Below are 15,284 nucleotides of genomic sequence, written 5' to 3' on the forward strand. Positions count from 1 at the left end.
AGAATCAATAAATTATGGCTCTCATACATACAAATGTGCATGATTATAATGAAGAAAATCTGGTGGTTCTTTAGGTCAAATGACAAAAGAGATGGACTTGAGTTTGTAAGGCTTATTGCCAATCCTCTTACTGCAGGCTCTGAATGCAGCTTTAGTCTCTCTGGTCCCAGGGTTCAGGTTTGCGGAAGAGCGTTTGTTTCTTGCCGGGGAGGTCCTCAGCGGGAGCGAATTGATCAGACTTCGTTACTTTCTCCATTGGCTGTGTGTCTTCTTTATCGGGTTCATTAAGGCGGAAGCAACAATATTTATGTCTTTAACTACTGGTGTGTTGGGAGCAGCTAAATAAACGAGTCGATGAATCAGGGCACCTGCTTTTCAGGCGCAGAGCTTTTCTGAGATTCGGAGGACTCTCGGTCAAGGTCATCGCTCCAGCCCTGTCCTAGGGTGTGAGAAAGCCCGCAGCAGGAGCAGTGTGCTGTCTTGCCAGGATGCGGCTTGGGCAGTGGTAGGAGCGGTGAGCTGCACGCGGTGACTGACCGCTTTTTCTCTAGTTGAAAGAAAGAACTTTCTGACCTTCAACTTGGATTACAGTTTCTTTAAATTATTTTTCAACAGTGTAGTCATTATTCATTCACATTTAGATATTCTTTCATTTCTTTGATCAAGTGTCAAGCTAATTTTTTTTTTTACAAAGAGAATGCATTTTTCATTTAGTTCAATTTTTTTAATTGATAAAAATAATGATGGAACACTCCCATTAACATACATAGTTTTTCTATTGGACTTAATTCTTCTTTGGGCTTTGATTTATTTATCTTTATTGGAAAGGCAGATATGTTGAGAGGAGGAGGAGAGACAGAGAGGAAGATTCCATCCTCTGGTTTATGCCCCAACTGGCCGCAACTGAGCCGATCTGAAGCCAGGAACAAGGAGCTTGTTTTGTGTCTCCCATGTGGGTTCAGGGTCCCAAGGCTTTTGGGCTGTCCTTGACTACTTTACCAGGCCACAAGCAGGGAGCTAGATGGAAAGCAGGGTCGCTGGGACCCGAACCAGTGACCATATGGGATTCTGGCACATGCACAGAGAGGATTTTAGGCTACTGCGCTGGGCCCCTGGGCTTTCAATTGTAATATAGATGATGTCATTCCTCATGAACTGTTTTGAATTTATTTTCATAGTACAGTTTGGTTGCATATGCAATGTAAGCATACATAAACATATTTTTACATCCTTTTAAAAAAGATTTATTTCTCTGAAAGACAAAGTGCTAGGGTTGGAGAGAGGAAAACTGGGAAGGAAGGGGAGAGGGAGGGCTGGGGGGGAGGGAGAATGAGCGAGAGCTTCATCTCTCCTGTGTGGGATCACTCCTCCAGTGGCTGCTGAGGGTCAGCAGTTGGAACTGGTCCAGGCAAATTTGTAAGACAGGAACTCCATCCTGGTCTCTTTCATGGGTGCCAGGGGCCCGGCCACCTGCAACATCCTCTGCTGCATTCTCAGGCACGTTAGCCGGGAGCTGGCGCGGGAGCAGGGCAGCAGGGCAGCCCGGAGCTGGCGCGGGAGCAGGGCAGCCGGGAGCTGGAGCTGGTGCGGGAGCAGGGCAGCAGGGCAGCCGGGAGCTGGTGTGGGAGCAGAGCAGCCGGGATGTGAAATGGTGTTTCGCAGTGGAGCCCTGATGTTGCAAGTGGAGGCTTAACTCTGTGTCACATGCTGCTGGATGGTCCTTACCTAGTACTTCAATGTTTCAGTATATTCCCACATTTCTGGTGTTCTAATATGGCCTTCAGCAAAATGCCAGAACATAAATCACAACAAAAATTTCTCTTTTAGCTTATCAGCTGACGAGTCCTGCAGTTTTGCCGGCTGGTATTCTTGATCATGGGTGCAAGCTGCTGGCTTTCTGAACCCGCATCTTCAGCTCGTTGGTCACATGGTTTCTATCTGAACGGATGTCGAGAGGATAATGAGGAGGGCAGGTAGTGGCCAGAAAACACTGAGTACAGAGCCTTTATTTAAACCGTTCTTCCAGCTTGTGAGCCTGTTCACCTGCGTTCGCCCTTCTCTGTGAGGGGTCTCTGGATTTGTTGACCTTCCTGCCACGTGTGGCTTGTATTGTCCTTCTTATACGTGAATACGGACCCGTCCTAAGTCACTGTGAGCCTGGGGTGTCTGCACAACTGCATCAGCTGCAGGAGCTGGAACATCCTCTGTTGTGAGAAGTAAGAGAAATGAGTAACTGGAGACCGTGTGTGCATGCGCTGTGAACCTCACACACGAAAGGATGATTTTTATTAAAAGTGTGTAATCCTAGTGGAGGTGTGTTAGCGGTCATTTTTCATGCCGAGGGATGTGGTGTTTGGAGATCATTTTAATGTTATTCATAATTTATAGAATACTTCTAAGATTATCTGATTTAAACTCAGATACCTAGTACCTTTGGTTAATAGTACTTGTCACTTGATTGTCATGTGTGCTCCATGCAAAGGGTTTGAGGTGTGTGTGCCTGTGGCAAAAGCACAAATACATGAACTGGAGAGTCAGACGTGAAATCACGGGAAGATGGGGCAGCAATAGTTTGGGAAAGAGGTAGAGTAGAAAGGTATTAGAACTATTACAATGTTCTAAGCATTTTATTATAAAATATTAGACATACTAATGTTGGAATGATAATCTCATTGGTAGATACACATATGTGTCTTATTAAATTCATCTTTTTATTGTGTTTGAAATATTTTTTTCCGAGTTACTGGAAAGAATGAGGACTGGTGTTGTGGCACTGTGGATTAAGCTGCTGCTTGTAGCGTATGCCTGCCAGCTCCATTCAGCTCCCTGCTAAAGTGCCTGGAAAAGCAGCTGAGGATGGTCTAAGTGTTTGGGCCCCTGCATGCGTGTCGGAGACCCAGATGTAGTTCTATACTCCTGGACATCATTTAGGGATGAGCCAGCTGATAAAAGATTTGTCTAGCTCTGCCTCTGTCTGTAACTTGGCTTTTCAATTCAATAAACAACAATAAATCTTAAAGAATAAATCTAGTTACAAAGTTTTGTGAAACTCAAATTATCTATTGGTTGGAAAAGTCTGATATATCGTTTATATCCAATAAAATTATCCTGGATAACAAATTATTACAATTTTTTTACTCTTAGATAAATGAAGTTATACCAGAGAGTGTGTTCCGTGTTCTCCCAACAGCCTTTGTAAACATTGTCATTTTCTTCTGCTTGGTGATTTCGTAGTTTCAATTTGCTTCCTAGAGTTACCAATTGTTAAATTATGATTTGAAATGTGGAACTATTATTCTCTCTTATAGAAGAGATAAAAAGACCAGAGAAACAAAACCTCTTATCTTTCTTGGCTTCAATTTACTTTCCACAATTGCTAACTGTTAAATTATGAGTTAAAATATGAAATTATTATTCTCCTTTACATAAGAGATAAAAGGAATAGAGACATAAAATTCTCTTATCTGGTTTGTTTCATTTTCAGAGGCCTTTGTTACCTGGAGCATTTATGTCATTTGGTCCCCCCCCGCCGTGCCTGATTAAAAGTTCATATTATTACTTTATCTTTGGTTTTTCTCTATGTTTTAATGCTGACATAAATGAGAAGGAGACTAGACACATGTAGACCATGGCCTGCTGCTGGTTTTAGCAATTTTTATTCACCGTTAAGACTCTGTACCCAGTACGGAGCAGGTGGTAGGCACAGTGAGGCCCCGGAGGCGGAGGAGGCTGAGGGGAGCCCAGGTCTGCTACTTAGAGTTGATCGTACTATTTGATAGCTCGTAAATTAGGGGCTAGTGGTGTTCACTGCAGTATGCTTTTTTGAGAATTATATATGTTGTCTTTAGAAACCTAAACTGCCTCACGTACCAGGTTCTCAGAAAATGTTGCTTCCCCCCCCACTTGCTTCTAGTGATCAGAAAGTGCTGGAAAATATTTTAGTATGCGAGTAATTTCTCTTTAGTTGTATACTTTGAACCTTCTCAGGTGTAACCGGAATATAGGCCCACGAAGTCTAGAATACCGTGTCATTAAAGAAAAACTTCATCACACTGCAATTAGGGAGCTAGAAAACAGAATGCTCATATAGATTTTAGGAAGCTGGTAACAGTGTGAAAGCTACTTCCACAACAAGCGCACAAGTTACTGGAAGTTACTCAGTAGATGTTTACCTGTGGTTCGCAATGTTCTCTCTGATGTGTCTTTGTTCTTAGATGTTTCAATTTTTATAAAATTTTTCTGACACTTTTGAGATTTTCTTGCATTAAGTATTTTCTTAGGCATTAAAGAACAACTAAGGTAAAGATGAGAAAAAAGGGCTTAGAGAAATTTCTACTGCTGAAATTACATCCAGATGATTTGCCTGTCTGTTTTGGTAGCAATCTTAAAGCTGCTCCCTTCTCCCATAACAGTTATGATAGGATCTGTGCCTGTCTTAGAACATTTCATTGAATTCTCTGTTTACTTGAAATAAAGGTGCATGAGGTTTCTTGTTGAAGAGAGGGCTCTCATTGTAGGTACCGTGCTGTATTTTTAAAGATTCATGTTTTTGGAGCTTCTTCGAGAGGACTTGAGGCTAACGGCAGGAGACCTGGGGATGCTGACTTTAGTGTGTGACTGTGTTTGCCTTATCCACTTTCCAGTTTTGTTGGTAGGCTTCAGATGCTCTATTTGAAAGTATGTTTAAAATGAGACATTGGACAAGTCTAAGGAATGATTATTTGAGGCTCTACACATGACTAAAATTATATCTGAAGATTTATTCTCTTGAAACAAAAAACAAAAGAGGGAGAAGTACACAGGAAGAAACTTTGTGTATTTCTAATGTATTTCTGTAGAAATTACGGTAAGCTGAAGAATGAACATAATAAATACTTCAAGAGATCAGACAGTTAAGCATGTCTTGCTTCCATGCTTTGTAACGTGTGGCTGACTTTGATCTGAATTTATTGTTGAGGGTTTGTGTACACCGATGGCAGAATCATCCAGCGATTCAGACCGCTTCTTCTGTCGTGAGCGACTGAGTAGATGGGCTGCCAGGTCAACTCACAAGGGAGTTCGAGGTCATCCTGCGGTAGACGTTACCGAGAAGGTCCACAGCATAACAAGCACGTTACAGGTTAGTGACCCAGTGATGGCCTTCCGCAGGTCGTCAGTAGCTCGTGCTGGCTCAGACAGGATACTCACCTCTCACTCTTGCCTTAGCCTGGATAAGCATGGATTTGCATTTCTTTGGTTACTTTGAGACTATGTGCTAGATACAAAGAGGATGGTTTCTGGCAGAAAAGGCATATTTTGTTTTTAAAAATTGGGAGGGGGGTGGGCATTTGGCATGAGATGCGTCCCTTACGAGGTCCCTGGCATGCTCTTGAACACCGCCTCTGACTCCACCTTCCACTAAAGCATCCCATCGGAGGGGGTCTCCACCACTCCCATGGGAGATCCAAATTGAATTCCTGGCTCCTGGCTTTGGCCTGGCTAAGTCTTCCCCTAACTGTGGCAGAAATTTAGGGGGGAAAAAAATCAGTGAATGGTAGATGTATCTCTGCCTTACTGAAGAGACATTCTTTTTGAATGATTTGAATTAATGTAATTGGATGTTTGGATGATGAATCTTCACAATTTTAAACTGATGAAGCATATTAGTAAGTAGATAGGTTTGAAAGAAATGTTTCCATTTCTCAAGGAAAATCCATCAAGTTTGGGTGAGAACATTTTCAGTGAATTCAGAGCTCAATTTGTTGTTTATAGTTAAAAATTAAAGGACACTTTCTTCTTTCTCCATGAAGTTCTGAGCTGAAGTTGTGATTGACATGGCTTTACTCCAGAGGGCTTGCTGCTTCGCGCACAGTCCCCCGAACTTGCTCTTTCAGGACCCATTCATTTTGTATAAAATGGGTATGAATTAGTAGAGTCACACAAACTAGATCGTGATGATTCTTTCCAACTTATGATCCAGCTGCCAACTTATTATGGAACCTGGGATAAAGATGCAAAGTATGTGGGTTGGATCTCACACAAGTAAGCTGCAGATAAATTGCTCTTTCACTTGTATTAAGGTTGACCTAATATTTTGGAAGTATGTTGACATGTAAGAGAATTACGATAGAAATTGGATCTGTTGTGAATGTTTGAATTGGCTGTTTGCCATACTGCCAGTACTGACTGGGGGAAGCAGTGTTTGAGATAAGTAATCATTAGTGAATTTTCTTCCTCAAGGATACCAGTCGGAACCTGCGACAAGTGGACCAGATGCTTGGACGATACCGAGAATATAGTAACGAACAGGCGGGTGCGATAGAACAAGTGAGACCATTTCTATACTTTTTTCTTGCCTATCCTTTTTGGATTACAGGTTTTTTGGGAGTGTGCATATGAAATAATGAGATAATTGTTGCTTTTACTGTTTTAGTGCATTGTAATTTAAAATTAGAGTAGTTTATCAGAGAGATTGCTCACTAGTTTGTGTAGATTAGATTCTATTGAATTTAAAGCCTGGGACCAAACAATTCAGGTCGTGAATTAGAGACTAATTAAATTTGGCAATGGATACCCTCCTGGGGAGATAAGGATTTCAAGGATGATTTACTTTGAAGTGATATGTGCTCATAGTTTTTAAAAATAAAGTTTTTCTCACTTCCGATCTGGAGATAGCAATTTTGGCAATTTCTTCCCTCTTGCAAACATGTTCTGTGCATATACAAACATATTAGTTTGGCTGCTTTAAAGATAGGTTATTATATAGTATGAGTTTGGCTACTTTTTTCCTTTAATTATGTCATTTTCCATAGGACTCTGTGTGGCTCTACTGCATTTTTTTGAACAGTATATATATATCCTTTTGTATCTTTATATAATATAGGATGGATATATTTGTTTTTTTCTTGGTACAAACAATGTAGCATTGTGAATTTTTGTGCATATATATAATCCTGAAAGATTATTGGAAGTAGAATTGCTGGTTTAAAAGATACATAAAATGGAAAGTTTGTTATGTGTTTCAAAGCTAACCTTTCAAGGATTTGGCAGTTTTGTGTACCCTTTTTAGGGATGTCTGAAGATACTACAGAATTCTGGAAGGAATCGTCAATTTCTGTATTACTGTGTTGATAATTCTATTTTTCCTTTCTTTGGAATTTACTCATCTTCAGTAAACTCTTGGAAAACCAGTTAAATGTGTTCTTTCATGAGGAAGGCAATTGGCATAGTGGCTTAGGACCCTGTATCCCATACTGCAGTTCCTGGTTCAAGTCCCAGCCCTGCTTTCCATACCACTGTGCAGCTGGGAGACACCAGGTGGTGGCTTAGGTGATTGGATCCCTGTCACCCCTGTGGCAGGGCTGGATTGCATTCCTTCTTTTTTAAGATTTTTATTTGAAAGGCAGGTTTGCAAAGAGAAGCACAGAGAGAGAGAAAGAAAGAGAAAGCTAGAAAGAGAAGAGAGAGATATCTTCCATCCAGAGAGAGAGCGTGTAAGAAAGAGACCTTCTGCCCATTGATTGACTCTTGCTAAATAACTGCAATGGCCAGTTCAGATCTGAGCACATCGGGAGCCAGGAGCCTGGAGGCACCTGTGTGAGTCCGAAGACCTGGACAATTCTCTGATCCTCTGCTGCTTCCCCAGGCCAGAAGCAGGGAGCTGGATCGGAAGTGGAGCAGCCAGGACATGAACTGGTGCCCATATGGGATGCTGGTGCCACAGGTAGAAACTAGCCTGCTATGCCAGCCCCAGATCCGAATCTTGGCTTCTGTTTTCAGGTTGCGCCAAGTTGGTTGTTGCCGCTATTTGAGAAGTTAAGCAGTCAGTGTAAACTCTGCTTATCTTCTCTCTGTTTTTAAAAATTTACTTTGCTTGAAAAAAAAACAGGGAGACAGAGCTGTGGAGGAGGGAAAAGGGAGAAGAGAAGGCTAAGAGTGAAGGAGGATGAGAGGGAGAGAGAGAAGACGACAAAGATGAAGAGGTCTTCTGTTGGCTGGTTTACTCAAATACCAAAGTGGGTGGCCGAGACCCAAGTGCTTCAGTCATCACCTGCTTGTTCCCAGGATGTGTGCTAGCAGGAAATCGGATTGAACTGGAGTCAGGCCTTTAGCCAAGCTGTCTGAGAGGGGCTGTGGCATCTAAGGCCTGCTGCACCAATGCCTGCTCCTTTCTGTCCTGCAAGTAAAAATAAAGAAAGTAGTTCCTTCATGATTCCAAAGCTACTTCACCAAGTTTGATATTAGCTCCTACTTTATGTCAGCAAACTTCCTTTAAGTCAGACATCTGGGGAATGAACTTACACAGTAATTCCTGTAGAGAGAAGTATTTTACAACACAAGGCATGTCTCCTTGTGGCATTGTATTTCCCTGAAGCAGAGGGAAGTCTGCATGTATAGTTATTGTCCGTTTCTCATTTTGCCTTCATTGTAACCTAATTTTATTAGATGATCTATTTTTTTAGTTGTTCTTGATACTTTTTGTTAAATTATACCCTAGTTTTATATCTATTTACTATTGCTTGGAAACCTTACCTTCCTAGGAGCTGGGTTTCTAAGGAACTGGTTCGGAACTGGCCGTTATGAACATTGGAAAGTCATTTTAAAACTTGGTATCTGTCAGTTATACTTCAATAAAGTTGCAGAAAAAAAGTACTGTTCTTAGATAAGAGCTGCTTAGCACACTGTTTTAAAGAGTTAGGAAACCTCGGGGGAAGCACAGTGTGGCTACTGAGGACTGGGTAAATACACTGCTTTTGTAAGGCTTTGGTATGCCTGAATTTCATTACCTTCATTTAGTTGAATAACACCCGTCCTTAAGCAATGCAGGTCAAACTTCAGCTTTCACAGTGTAAATTACTATAAGTAATTACGTAGACCACAAACTTTGCTGCTAGCTGTTTAGGCCTCACATGACTGTGTAAACCCCAATCTCTACCTGTTTGGTCATAGTGAAATGAGCAGTTTCTAACTTCTTCTTTTCTTAGTAATAATAATAAATACGTGTAGTATTTACAAAACAAAGCCTTAGTTTCAGGGTAACAGTATCGTTCATCACAGAACGTTAAGGTTAAGGGGCTGATGCTGTGGTGTAGTGGGTAAAGCTGCCTCCTGCTATGCCAGCATCCCATGTTGGTGCCAGTTCTAGACCCAGCTACTCCACTTCGTGCTTCCTGGGAAAAGCAGCAGATGGTGACGCCATGGTCACTCACATGGGAGACTCGGATGGAGCTCCTGACTGCTAGTTTGAACCCTGCCCAGTAGCCTGAACATTTGGCCATTTGGGGAGTGAGTGAACTAGAGGATTGGTCTTTTCTCTGTTTCTCCTTCTCTCTGTAACTCTTTCAGATTAAATTTAAAAAAATGTTATGTGGTAGTGTGTATATGTGTGTCTGTATGTGTACGTAAAAATCCATTTTATTCACCAACTTTTAGTTACAGTTTAGGATTTAGTAGCTAATAAGTTCATATAAAAAAGGGTGTTTGCAAGTTCTTCCTTTGGCGTTGGTGGATGAGTTTAATCTGGATCAACTGTCCTGCAGAGAGCAACTGGAAAGGTGGAAAAATGCAAAAATGTGATGTTATGAACACATCAGGGGATGACTGAGACAGGCCTTTTGTAGACAGGAGCTGTAAAGAAAAGGAAATCCAGAGGGCTAGCCCTGCATTTGGCACTTTTTCCTCTGAGATGTTGAGATTCCATGGGATGGCTGAGAATCGGACAGGATAGCGTCAGAGCTTATGCTTGAAGTCAGGAGTCCAGATGTTCTCAAACGGGACTCCTGGCTGCTGCTCGGCTTAGCTCCTGCTACTGTGGGCATTTGGGCAGTGAACCAGCGATGGAAGATCTTCACTCTGTAAATCTTTTCAAATAAAAGCAGATCACTAAAAAAATAGTAATAAAAAACAGCAAATCTAAAAAGGTGATAACCTTAGAAGAGAAGCAATAGAGAGAAATGAAAGCTGACTTTGTTTTCAGAAAGTTACTGAAACTAGACTTGGTTTGAAAGATGTCAAACAGGAAAGTTCTATTCTTGTTCTGGCAGTAATTCCTGTGGTCTGCATTCCTCACACTGGTGGTCTTTTCCCCATGTGTACAACTGGATTGAAGTCCATTAGTTTTCATGTTATTTAATTTTATTTTATTCTGGCCATTTTGTTATAAATATGTGCAATGCTGTTTTGTGTTTACTAGATAAAACCTCTGGTATGTGTATGTTACTCATATGTAAATTACCCTCGAGGATTTCCCTGCTTGATTCTCAGCTCTGTTTTGCAGATTCACAGACTAGGTTCTAAAGGTAGCAAATGATTCGCATGTGTTTTGCATGTATCTTGACATGGGGAAGCAAAGGACAGAAGGATATAGAAATATTAGGCTGAATTTTGTAATAGAAATATGAAAAACAGAGGTAGATTGCTGAAATTGTAGCTCCGGCTCTTGACCCGGATTGGTTTGGTTTGGTTCTGTAGAAGAGCTGAGTTCAAGCAGCCAATGTGAGAAGATGTGCTGCATTTGGGATGTGCGTTGTTCCAGCTGTACTGCTGGTTAACAGGCTGCTTTATTCACACTTCCCTGTCCCATCCAGCAGGACAGTCAACAGGGGTCGCAACCACCTAGGAGAGATTGGGGGACAAGAGACACGAAGAATGGACAGTACACGGCTCTTGACACTTCCCCACGAGCACCGACGTGGCGTGTCGTGCTTAAATGGTGTTCTTCCTTTTAGCCCTTGGAAGAATTTAGTCAAGCCTTCTGCATAAGTTGTTTTGTGTTGACATTGTATTTTAAGAGCTCTAGACACCTTGCCATATGCTTCACTGCTTTGCATTTTCAATAATTTCTTTTTGATTATTCCTGCATAAAATTCAGACCTGAACCTCCTAGCTCTTCGGACTATATGGATTTTCCTTATTTTCTCGGATTTTAGTTGAATCCTGATCTCTGATCTCTAACTTTACAACTCTATTATTCTCTATATTTAACGTGTTTTTTAGAAGCTATCTCTTTAGGTCTTAAAAGGTATTTTCTTGTGTTTCTGCTGTCTGATTCCTTAAAATCTGAGGGCGTGGTTTGGACAACTATATTCGTGCTATAAACTGGCAGTCAGATCGTCTGGCTGTGTGTACTTAACAACCCATTTTTCTGGGATTTGAGGTCTTTGAATCATAAGCGGGATCTTCTGATAACAGGCAGTGGACTCTGGGTTTTTAGTAGCGGCAAGGACAGCTGTTCTGTTTCCTGTTTGTTGCTATAGCTAGGATTTCTGAAGGAGAAAGGCTCTGTCTTCCTTTCCTTTTCTGCTTGGTATCTCTACATAGGCGCTGCTTCTAGGAGATGTTTTGGACTGCTTTTGTAAGCCCATAGAAAGTGGTGATCTTTACCAAATTCTGGCCATAGAAATATGGAGTAGGTATTGACAGATGCTGTTAAGATCCGCTGGTAGCATTGCTTCTTAACATATTTATGTTTACTATTTTGAGATTCCCTAGCGTAGTTGAGTATAATCTCATTTATGAATTTTCTTTAGAATGCCAGATATTTCAGAAATAGCTTATCATGTGTATTCTATTTGTATTTGGGAGTTGTTTAAAAAGAGTAACTCTCCCTTCATTCTATTCTTGAACCTAGCTAAAAGAAAGCTTGGAACATTCGATAGGTCAACTACGAAGTCAACGTTTATTCAGAAACTCAGGAGGGAGAAGTTTCTCCGTTCCGAGTCTGAGTGCCAGTGAGTTTGATGACGACATTGTGACAGGTAAGCCCTTCAAATGCAGGGCATGTTGAATGCATTTTCTCCTTGGAGACGTACAGCCCTACCTCATGTTTGCATCAGGTGTTACAATGTACTTCTGTTAAGGATTTTACAGCACGTGGTTGAGATATTTGAAAGGATCTTTTGGATCTTTAGTTCTGCTTTTCTCATACTTTGTAGACTACCTTTTTTTTATTGCTGTAGGTCGTGCTGATCGTGACTAGAAATTGTACACTGCCATCTGTTCTTGCTGTGTAGCTTGCTGAAATTTTGGCACACTGACAAGATTTTAGGTTAATTGTTATTTGAAACTTTGCTTTTTATTAGTATTTTTTATGTTTTAGTCATGAAGCTTTAATAATTTATAATTATTTATATATAAGAAAATATTGTATTGCTTTCTTAGAAAGTATAGCAGATTTGAACTTTTGAATGCTCTGTTTCCAGACTATCCCCTTTTAAAAAATCTGCTTAAAGAAAATTTTTGCCAATTTTGTGGGACTTTATGGATGCAGCGAGATCCTTAGGAAATAGTCCGGGTTAAGGGCATGTGTGCTGGCGATGAGTGATAAATAGTGATGAGTGCTGTGCGTTTGTTTTAGAACATTTTAGAATGTTTTGTTCTCATGCAATTTTTTGAAAGGAATTTTTTTAATGCATTCGATTCTTGATGTTCATGTAATGTTTTAATCCTCTTCCTTTTGTTTCAATTGTGAAGAGAGCCATCACGTTTCACCTACCTCACCTCTCAAGGACTATGGGGACTCCCAGGGCATTAAACGAATTAGATCTAAGACCGGCGTCCGGTTTGTTCAGCAGCCTGGAGACATGGCCCAGGTACCTGTGCCATTCTGTGATTTGTGCGCAGCCTTTCCTTACGTTTCTGTCTAAATTACGAACACTTGATCCTAATGGCTATAGTTAACTTAGAGTGTGATCATTTGTAACTGACTTCTGGTCTCTCTCTCCCTTTCTTTTATTAAAAAAGCAATACTATTATTTAAATGTATGCATTTCTATCATACATTGATTTCAAATTTTGTGTGTGTGGGATTACATGTTGCAGAACAATTAACAGTGAATTTGGACATGATTGGCTTCCTTCCCTGTTGAAGCGATTCCCTCTTCTCTAAGCCCAGTGACGTCAGCTGCTTTTTAGTTGTCTAAGCTTGGTTTGGTATGAAGCAGGCAGTCCTTGTGTAGTTGACCTGTTGTTTTTCCATCATTGGTAGTTTAATGGTTATTGAAATCAGTGGATGGAACCATTTATGGGGAGCAAGACATTTTGTACTAATGTGTTTAATGTACATGTGCCTTTGGCTTCTTTGAAATAGCCACAGAGCTAAAGGTTTCACTTTGTTATCTTAGATAGCTGCATGAGTTAGAAGAGGGCCAGGGGAAGTTTCTGACTCTACAGTTTTTGTTTTGATCATTTTAAGATTGGATCCCAAAGTTTATCTAAGATCTAGTGCATTAGAAAATGCCTTGTAAATTTTTGATTGCCTGTTTTTGTTGTTGTTGTTGTTGTTTTGTTTTGGTAAATGAAACTTGCCAGCATGGGCTGCATTATTATCGAGAACAGAGAAGTTTACCATCACTCACTTCTTTCTTTTTTTACTTAGTGCCTCTGTTGTTGGATCAGTGCTTATGCTTATCCTTGCCTTTTCAGTAAGTTTATGATCTTAATGGAAGCTAGGTGGTAATCAAATAAGCATATGAATAGTCAACTGTGAACTGAGATAGGTGCTCTGAAGGAGAGAAGCATGGGCACATGGGAGTATGTAGTTGAGGCAACTGCCCCATTTGCGAATAGCGACCTGAGTAAGGACTGAGCTGAGGTCTGAAAAGGGAGCCGGAGCTTCTTCAGCTAGAACAAAACAGCTGTGAGCAATTGAAAGGAGGCGCAGAGTCACGGGCGTGTGCGGAGGTGAGCTCAGGGGGAGCTGCAGGTGTGTGAGGAGGTGAGCTCGGGGGGAGCCACAGGTGTGTGAGGAGGTGAGCTCAGGGGGAGCTGCAGGTGTGTGAGGAGGTGAGCTCGGGGGGAGCTGCAGGTGTGTGAGGAGGTGAGCTGGGGGAGCCACAGGTGTGTGTGGAGGTGAGCTCAGGGGGAGCCTTAGAAGGAGCTGGTGGAAGTTTCTGCAGAAGATGACTCTGGCTGTGTGGAGAAGTGAAGTCACTGTGGCCAGAGGCTGATGGTATTACTGTATCATGGGTGTGTGAACTGATGATCGCTTGGATTAGGACAAATGGAGTCAGATTAAGAGGGTACATTGAAAAGCTGCTCAGTGAACTAAATTGAGGCTTCTCGAAGATCAGATAGCCATGTGGGAATGAGTGAAAAGAGTGTAGAAGGTAAATTCTAGGATTCTGGTTTACAAGACAGGAAAAAACATCCTAAGTGGATTGTTTACTGTTGATCTATATTATACCCACCATTTTTTGACTATTTTCTTAACGTTGCAATGAAAGTTTTTTTTTTCTTTCTTTTTTAACCCATTGCTCTCCATGTTAGATTTTGAGCTGCTTGTTTCCCGACATGGTAGGTGGCACTGATGCTTTGCTCCAGGTGTCTTTACTGAAATGAATGAATTTATTGTTTCTGCAACTATGTATAAACTGAGTATTTTAAGTTATAGCTTACACGTATATATATAGTGTATCTATCTATAATTAAAGGTACAGTAATGTTAGTGTATACCACTCAATAGAGCATCAGCTTGCCCTGAAGCCTCTGTTCCTTCTTCCTTAGGGCTGCCCACTAGCCTTGCCTTTAGAGTCCTCCTTCTTTAGCTTTTTTTTTAAAGGGAAAATAATTTTTACTACATACATTTTGTTTATTTTTGCCTGGTTTAAACTTTATGTAGCTGAAGTGGTACTGATGTAATTATTATGATTATTAGATATATTTATTGAATTCGAAAGAGTACAGGAAGAGACAGAGTGAGAGATCTTCCATCCACTAGTTCACTCCCGACATGGCCACAATAGCCAGAGTTGACTTTTATCTGAAGCCGGGAAGCAGGAGCTTCCTCCGGGTCTCCCACGTGGGTGCAGAGGCCCGAAGACTTGAGCTGTCCTCCTGTGCTTTCCCAAGCCATGAGCAGGGAAAAGGGATTGGGAAGTGGAGCGGCCAACGTGAACCGGCTTGTGTATGGAATGCCGGCACTGCGTGTGGAGGATTAGCAATCTGCTGCCACCACTTCAGCTGCAAATGTTACATTTTCAACCTCTGTCTTGGTTAAGGTAAAGGTAGATTTAATTGCTTTATTTCCAGGGAGAGATCTATCATGACTCATTTAGCTCTGTTGCATTCTGTGTGGGCTTCTGGCTTGTTTTTAGTGTTCTCATGATGGATAATGCAGCTTCGTGTTTTCTAGTATGTGGTTCCTAGTAGTGGTGGGGAGGAATTTCTTAGAAGCAGTTGGCAAATGAGCGTATGTGGGCTGATAAAAATATAGTGGTGTTAGAATGCAGCTGTGTTCATTTGTGCATGGCCACCTTTGTACTGCGGATGCAGGACTCGAGTAGTTGTGACGGAGGGGATATCTGTTA

The 15,284-nt window shown here is 41.3% G+C and overlaps 1 protein-coding gene across 1 annotated transcript in view; it reads left to right on the forward strand.

The window, feature by feature from the left end:
* The window catches only part of CEP128 (centrosomal protein 128), a 247,937-nt gene that overhangs the window by 5,564 nt on the left and 227,089 nt on the right, over window positions 1–15,284 (forward strand). Inside the window, exons 3-6 of the mRNA XM_040975214.1 lie at window positions 4,958–5,119; window positions 6,220–6,306; window positions 11,609–11,735; window positions 12,451–12,569. Coding sequence (XP_040831148.1) covers window positions 4,973–5,119; window positions 6,220–6,306; window positions 11,609–11,735; window positions 12,451–12,569 — 480 coding nt within the window. The 5' untranslated portion in view covers window positions 4,958–4,972. The remainder of the gene's footprint in view (window positions 1–4,957; window positions 5,120–6,219; window positions 6,307–11,608; window positions 11,736–12,450; window positions 12,570–15,284) is intronic.

The sequence above is a fragment of the Ochotona curzoniae genome, unplaced genomic scaffold (genome assembly GCF_017591425.1).
Source record: "Ochotona curzoniae isolate NIBS_2020 unplaced genomic scaffold, NIBS_Ocur_1.0 contig_2688, whole genome shotgun sequence".
NCBI lineage: Eukaryota > Metazoa > Chordata > Mammalia > Lagomorpha > Ochotonidae > Ochotona > Ochotona curzoniae.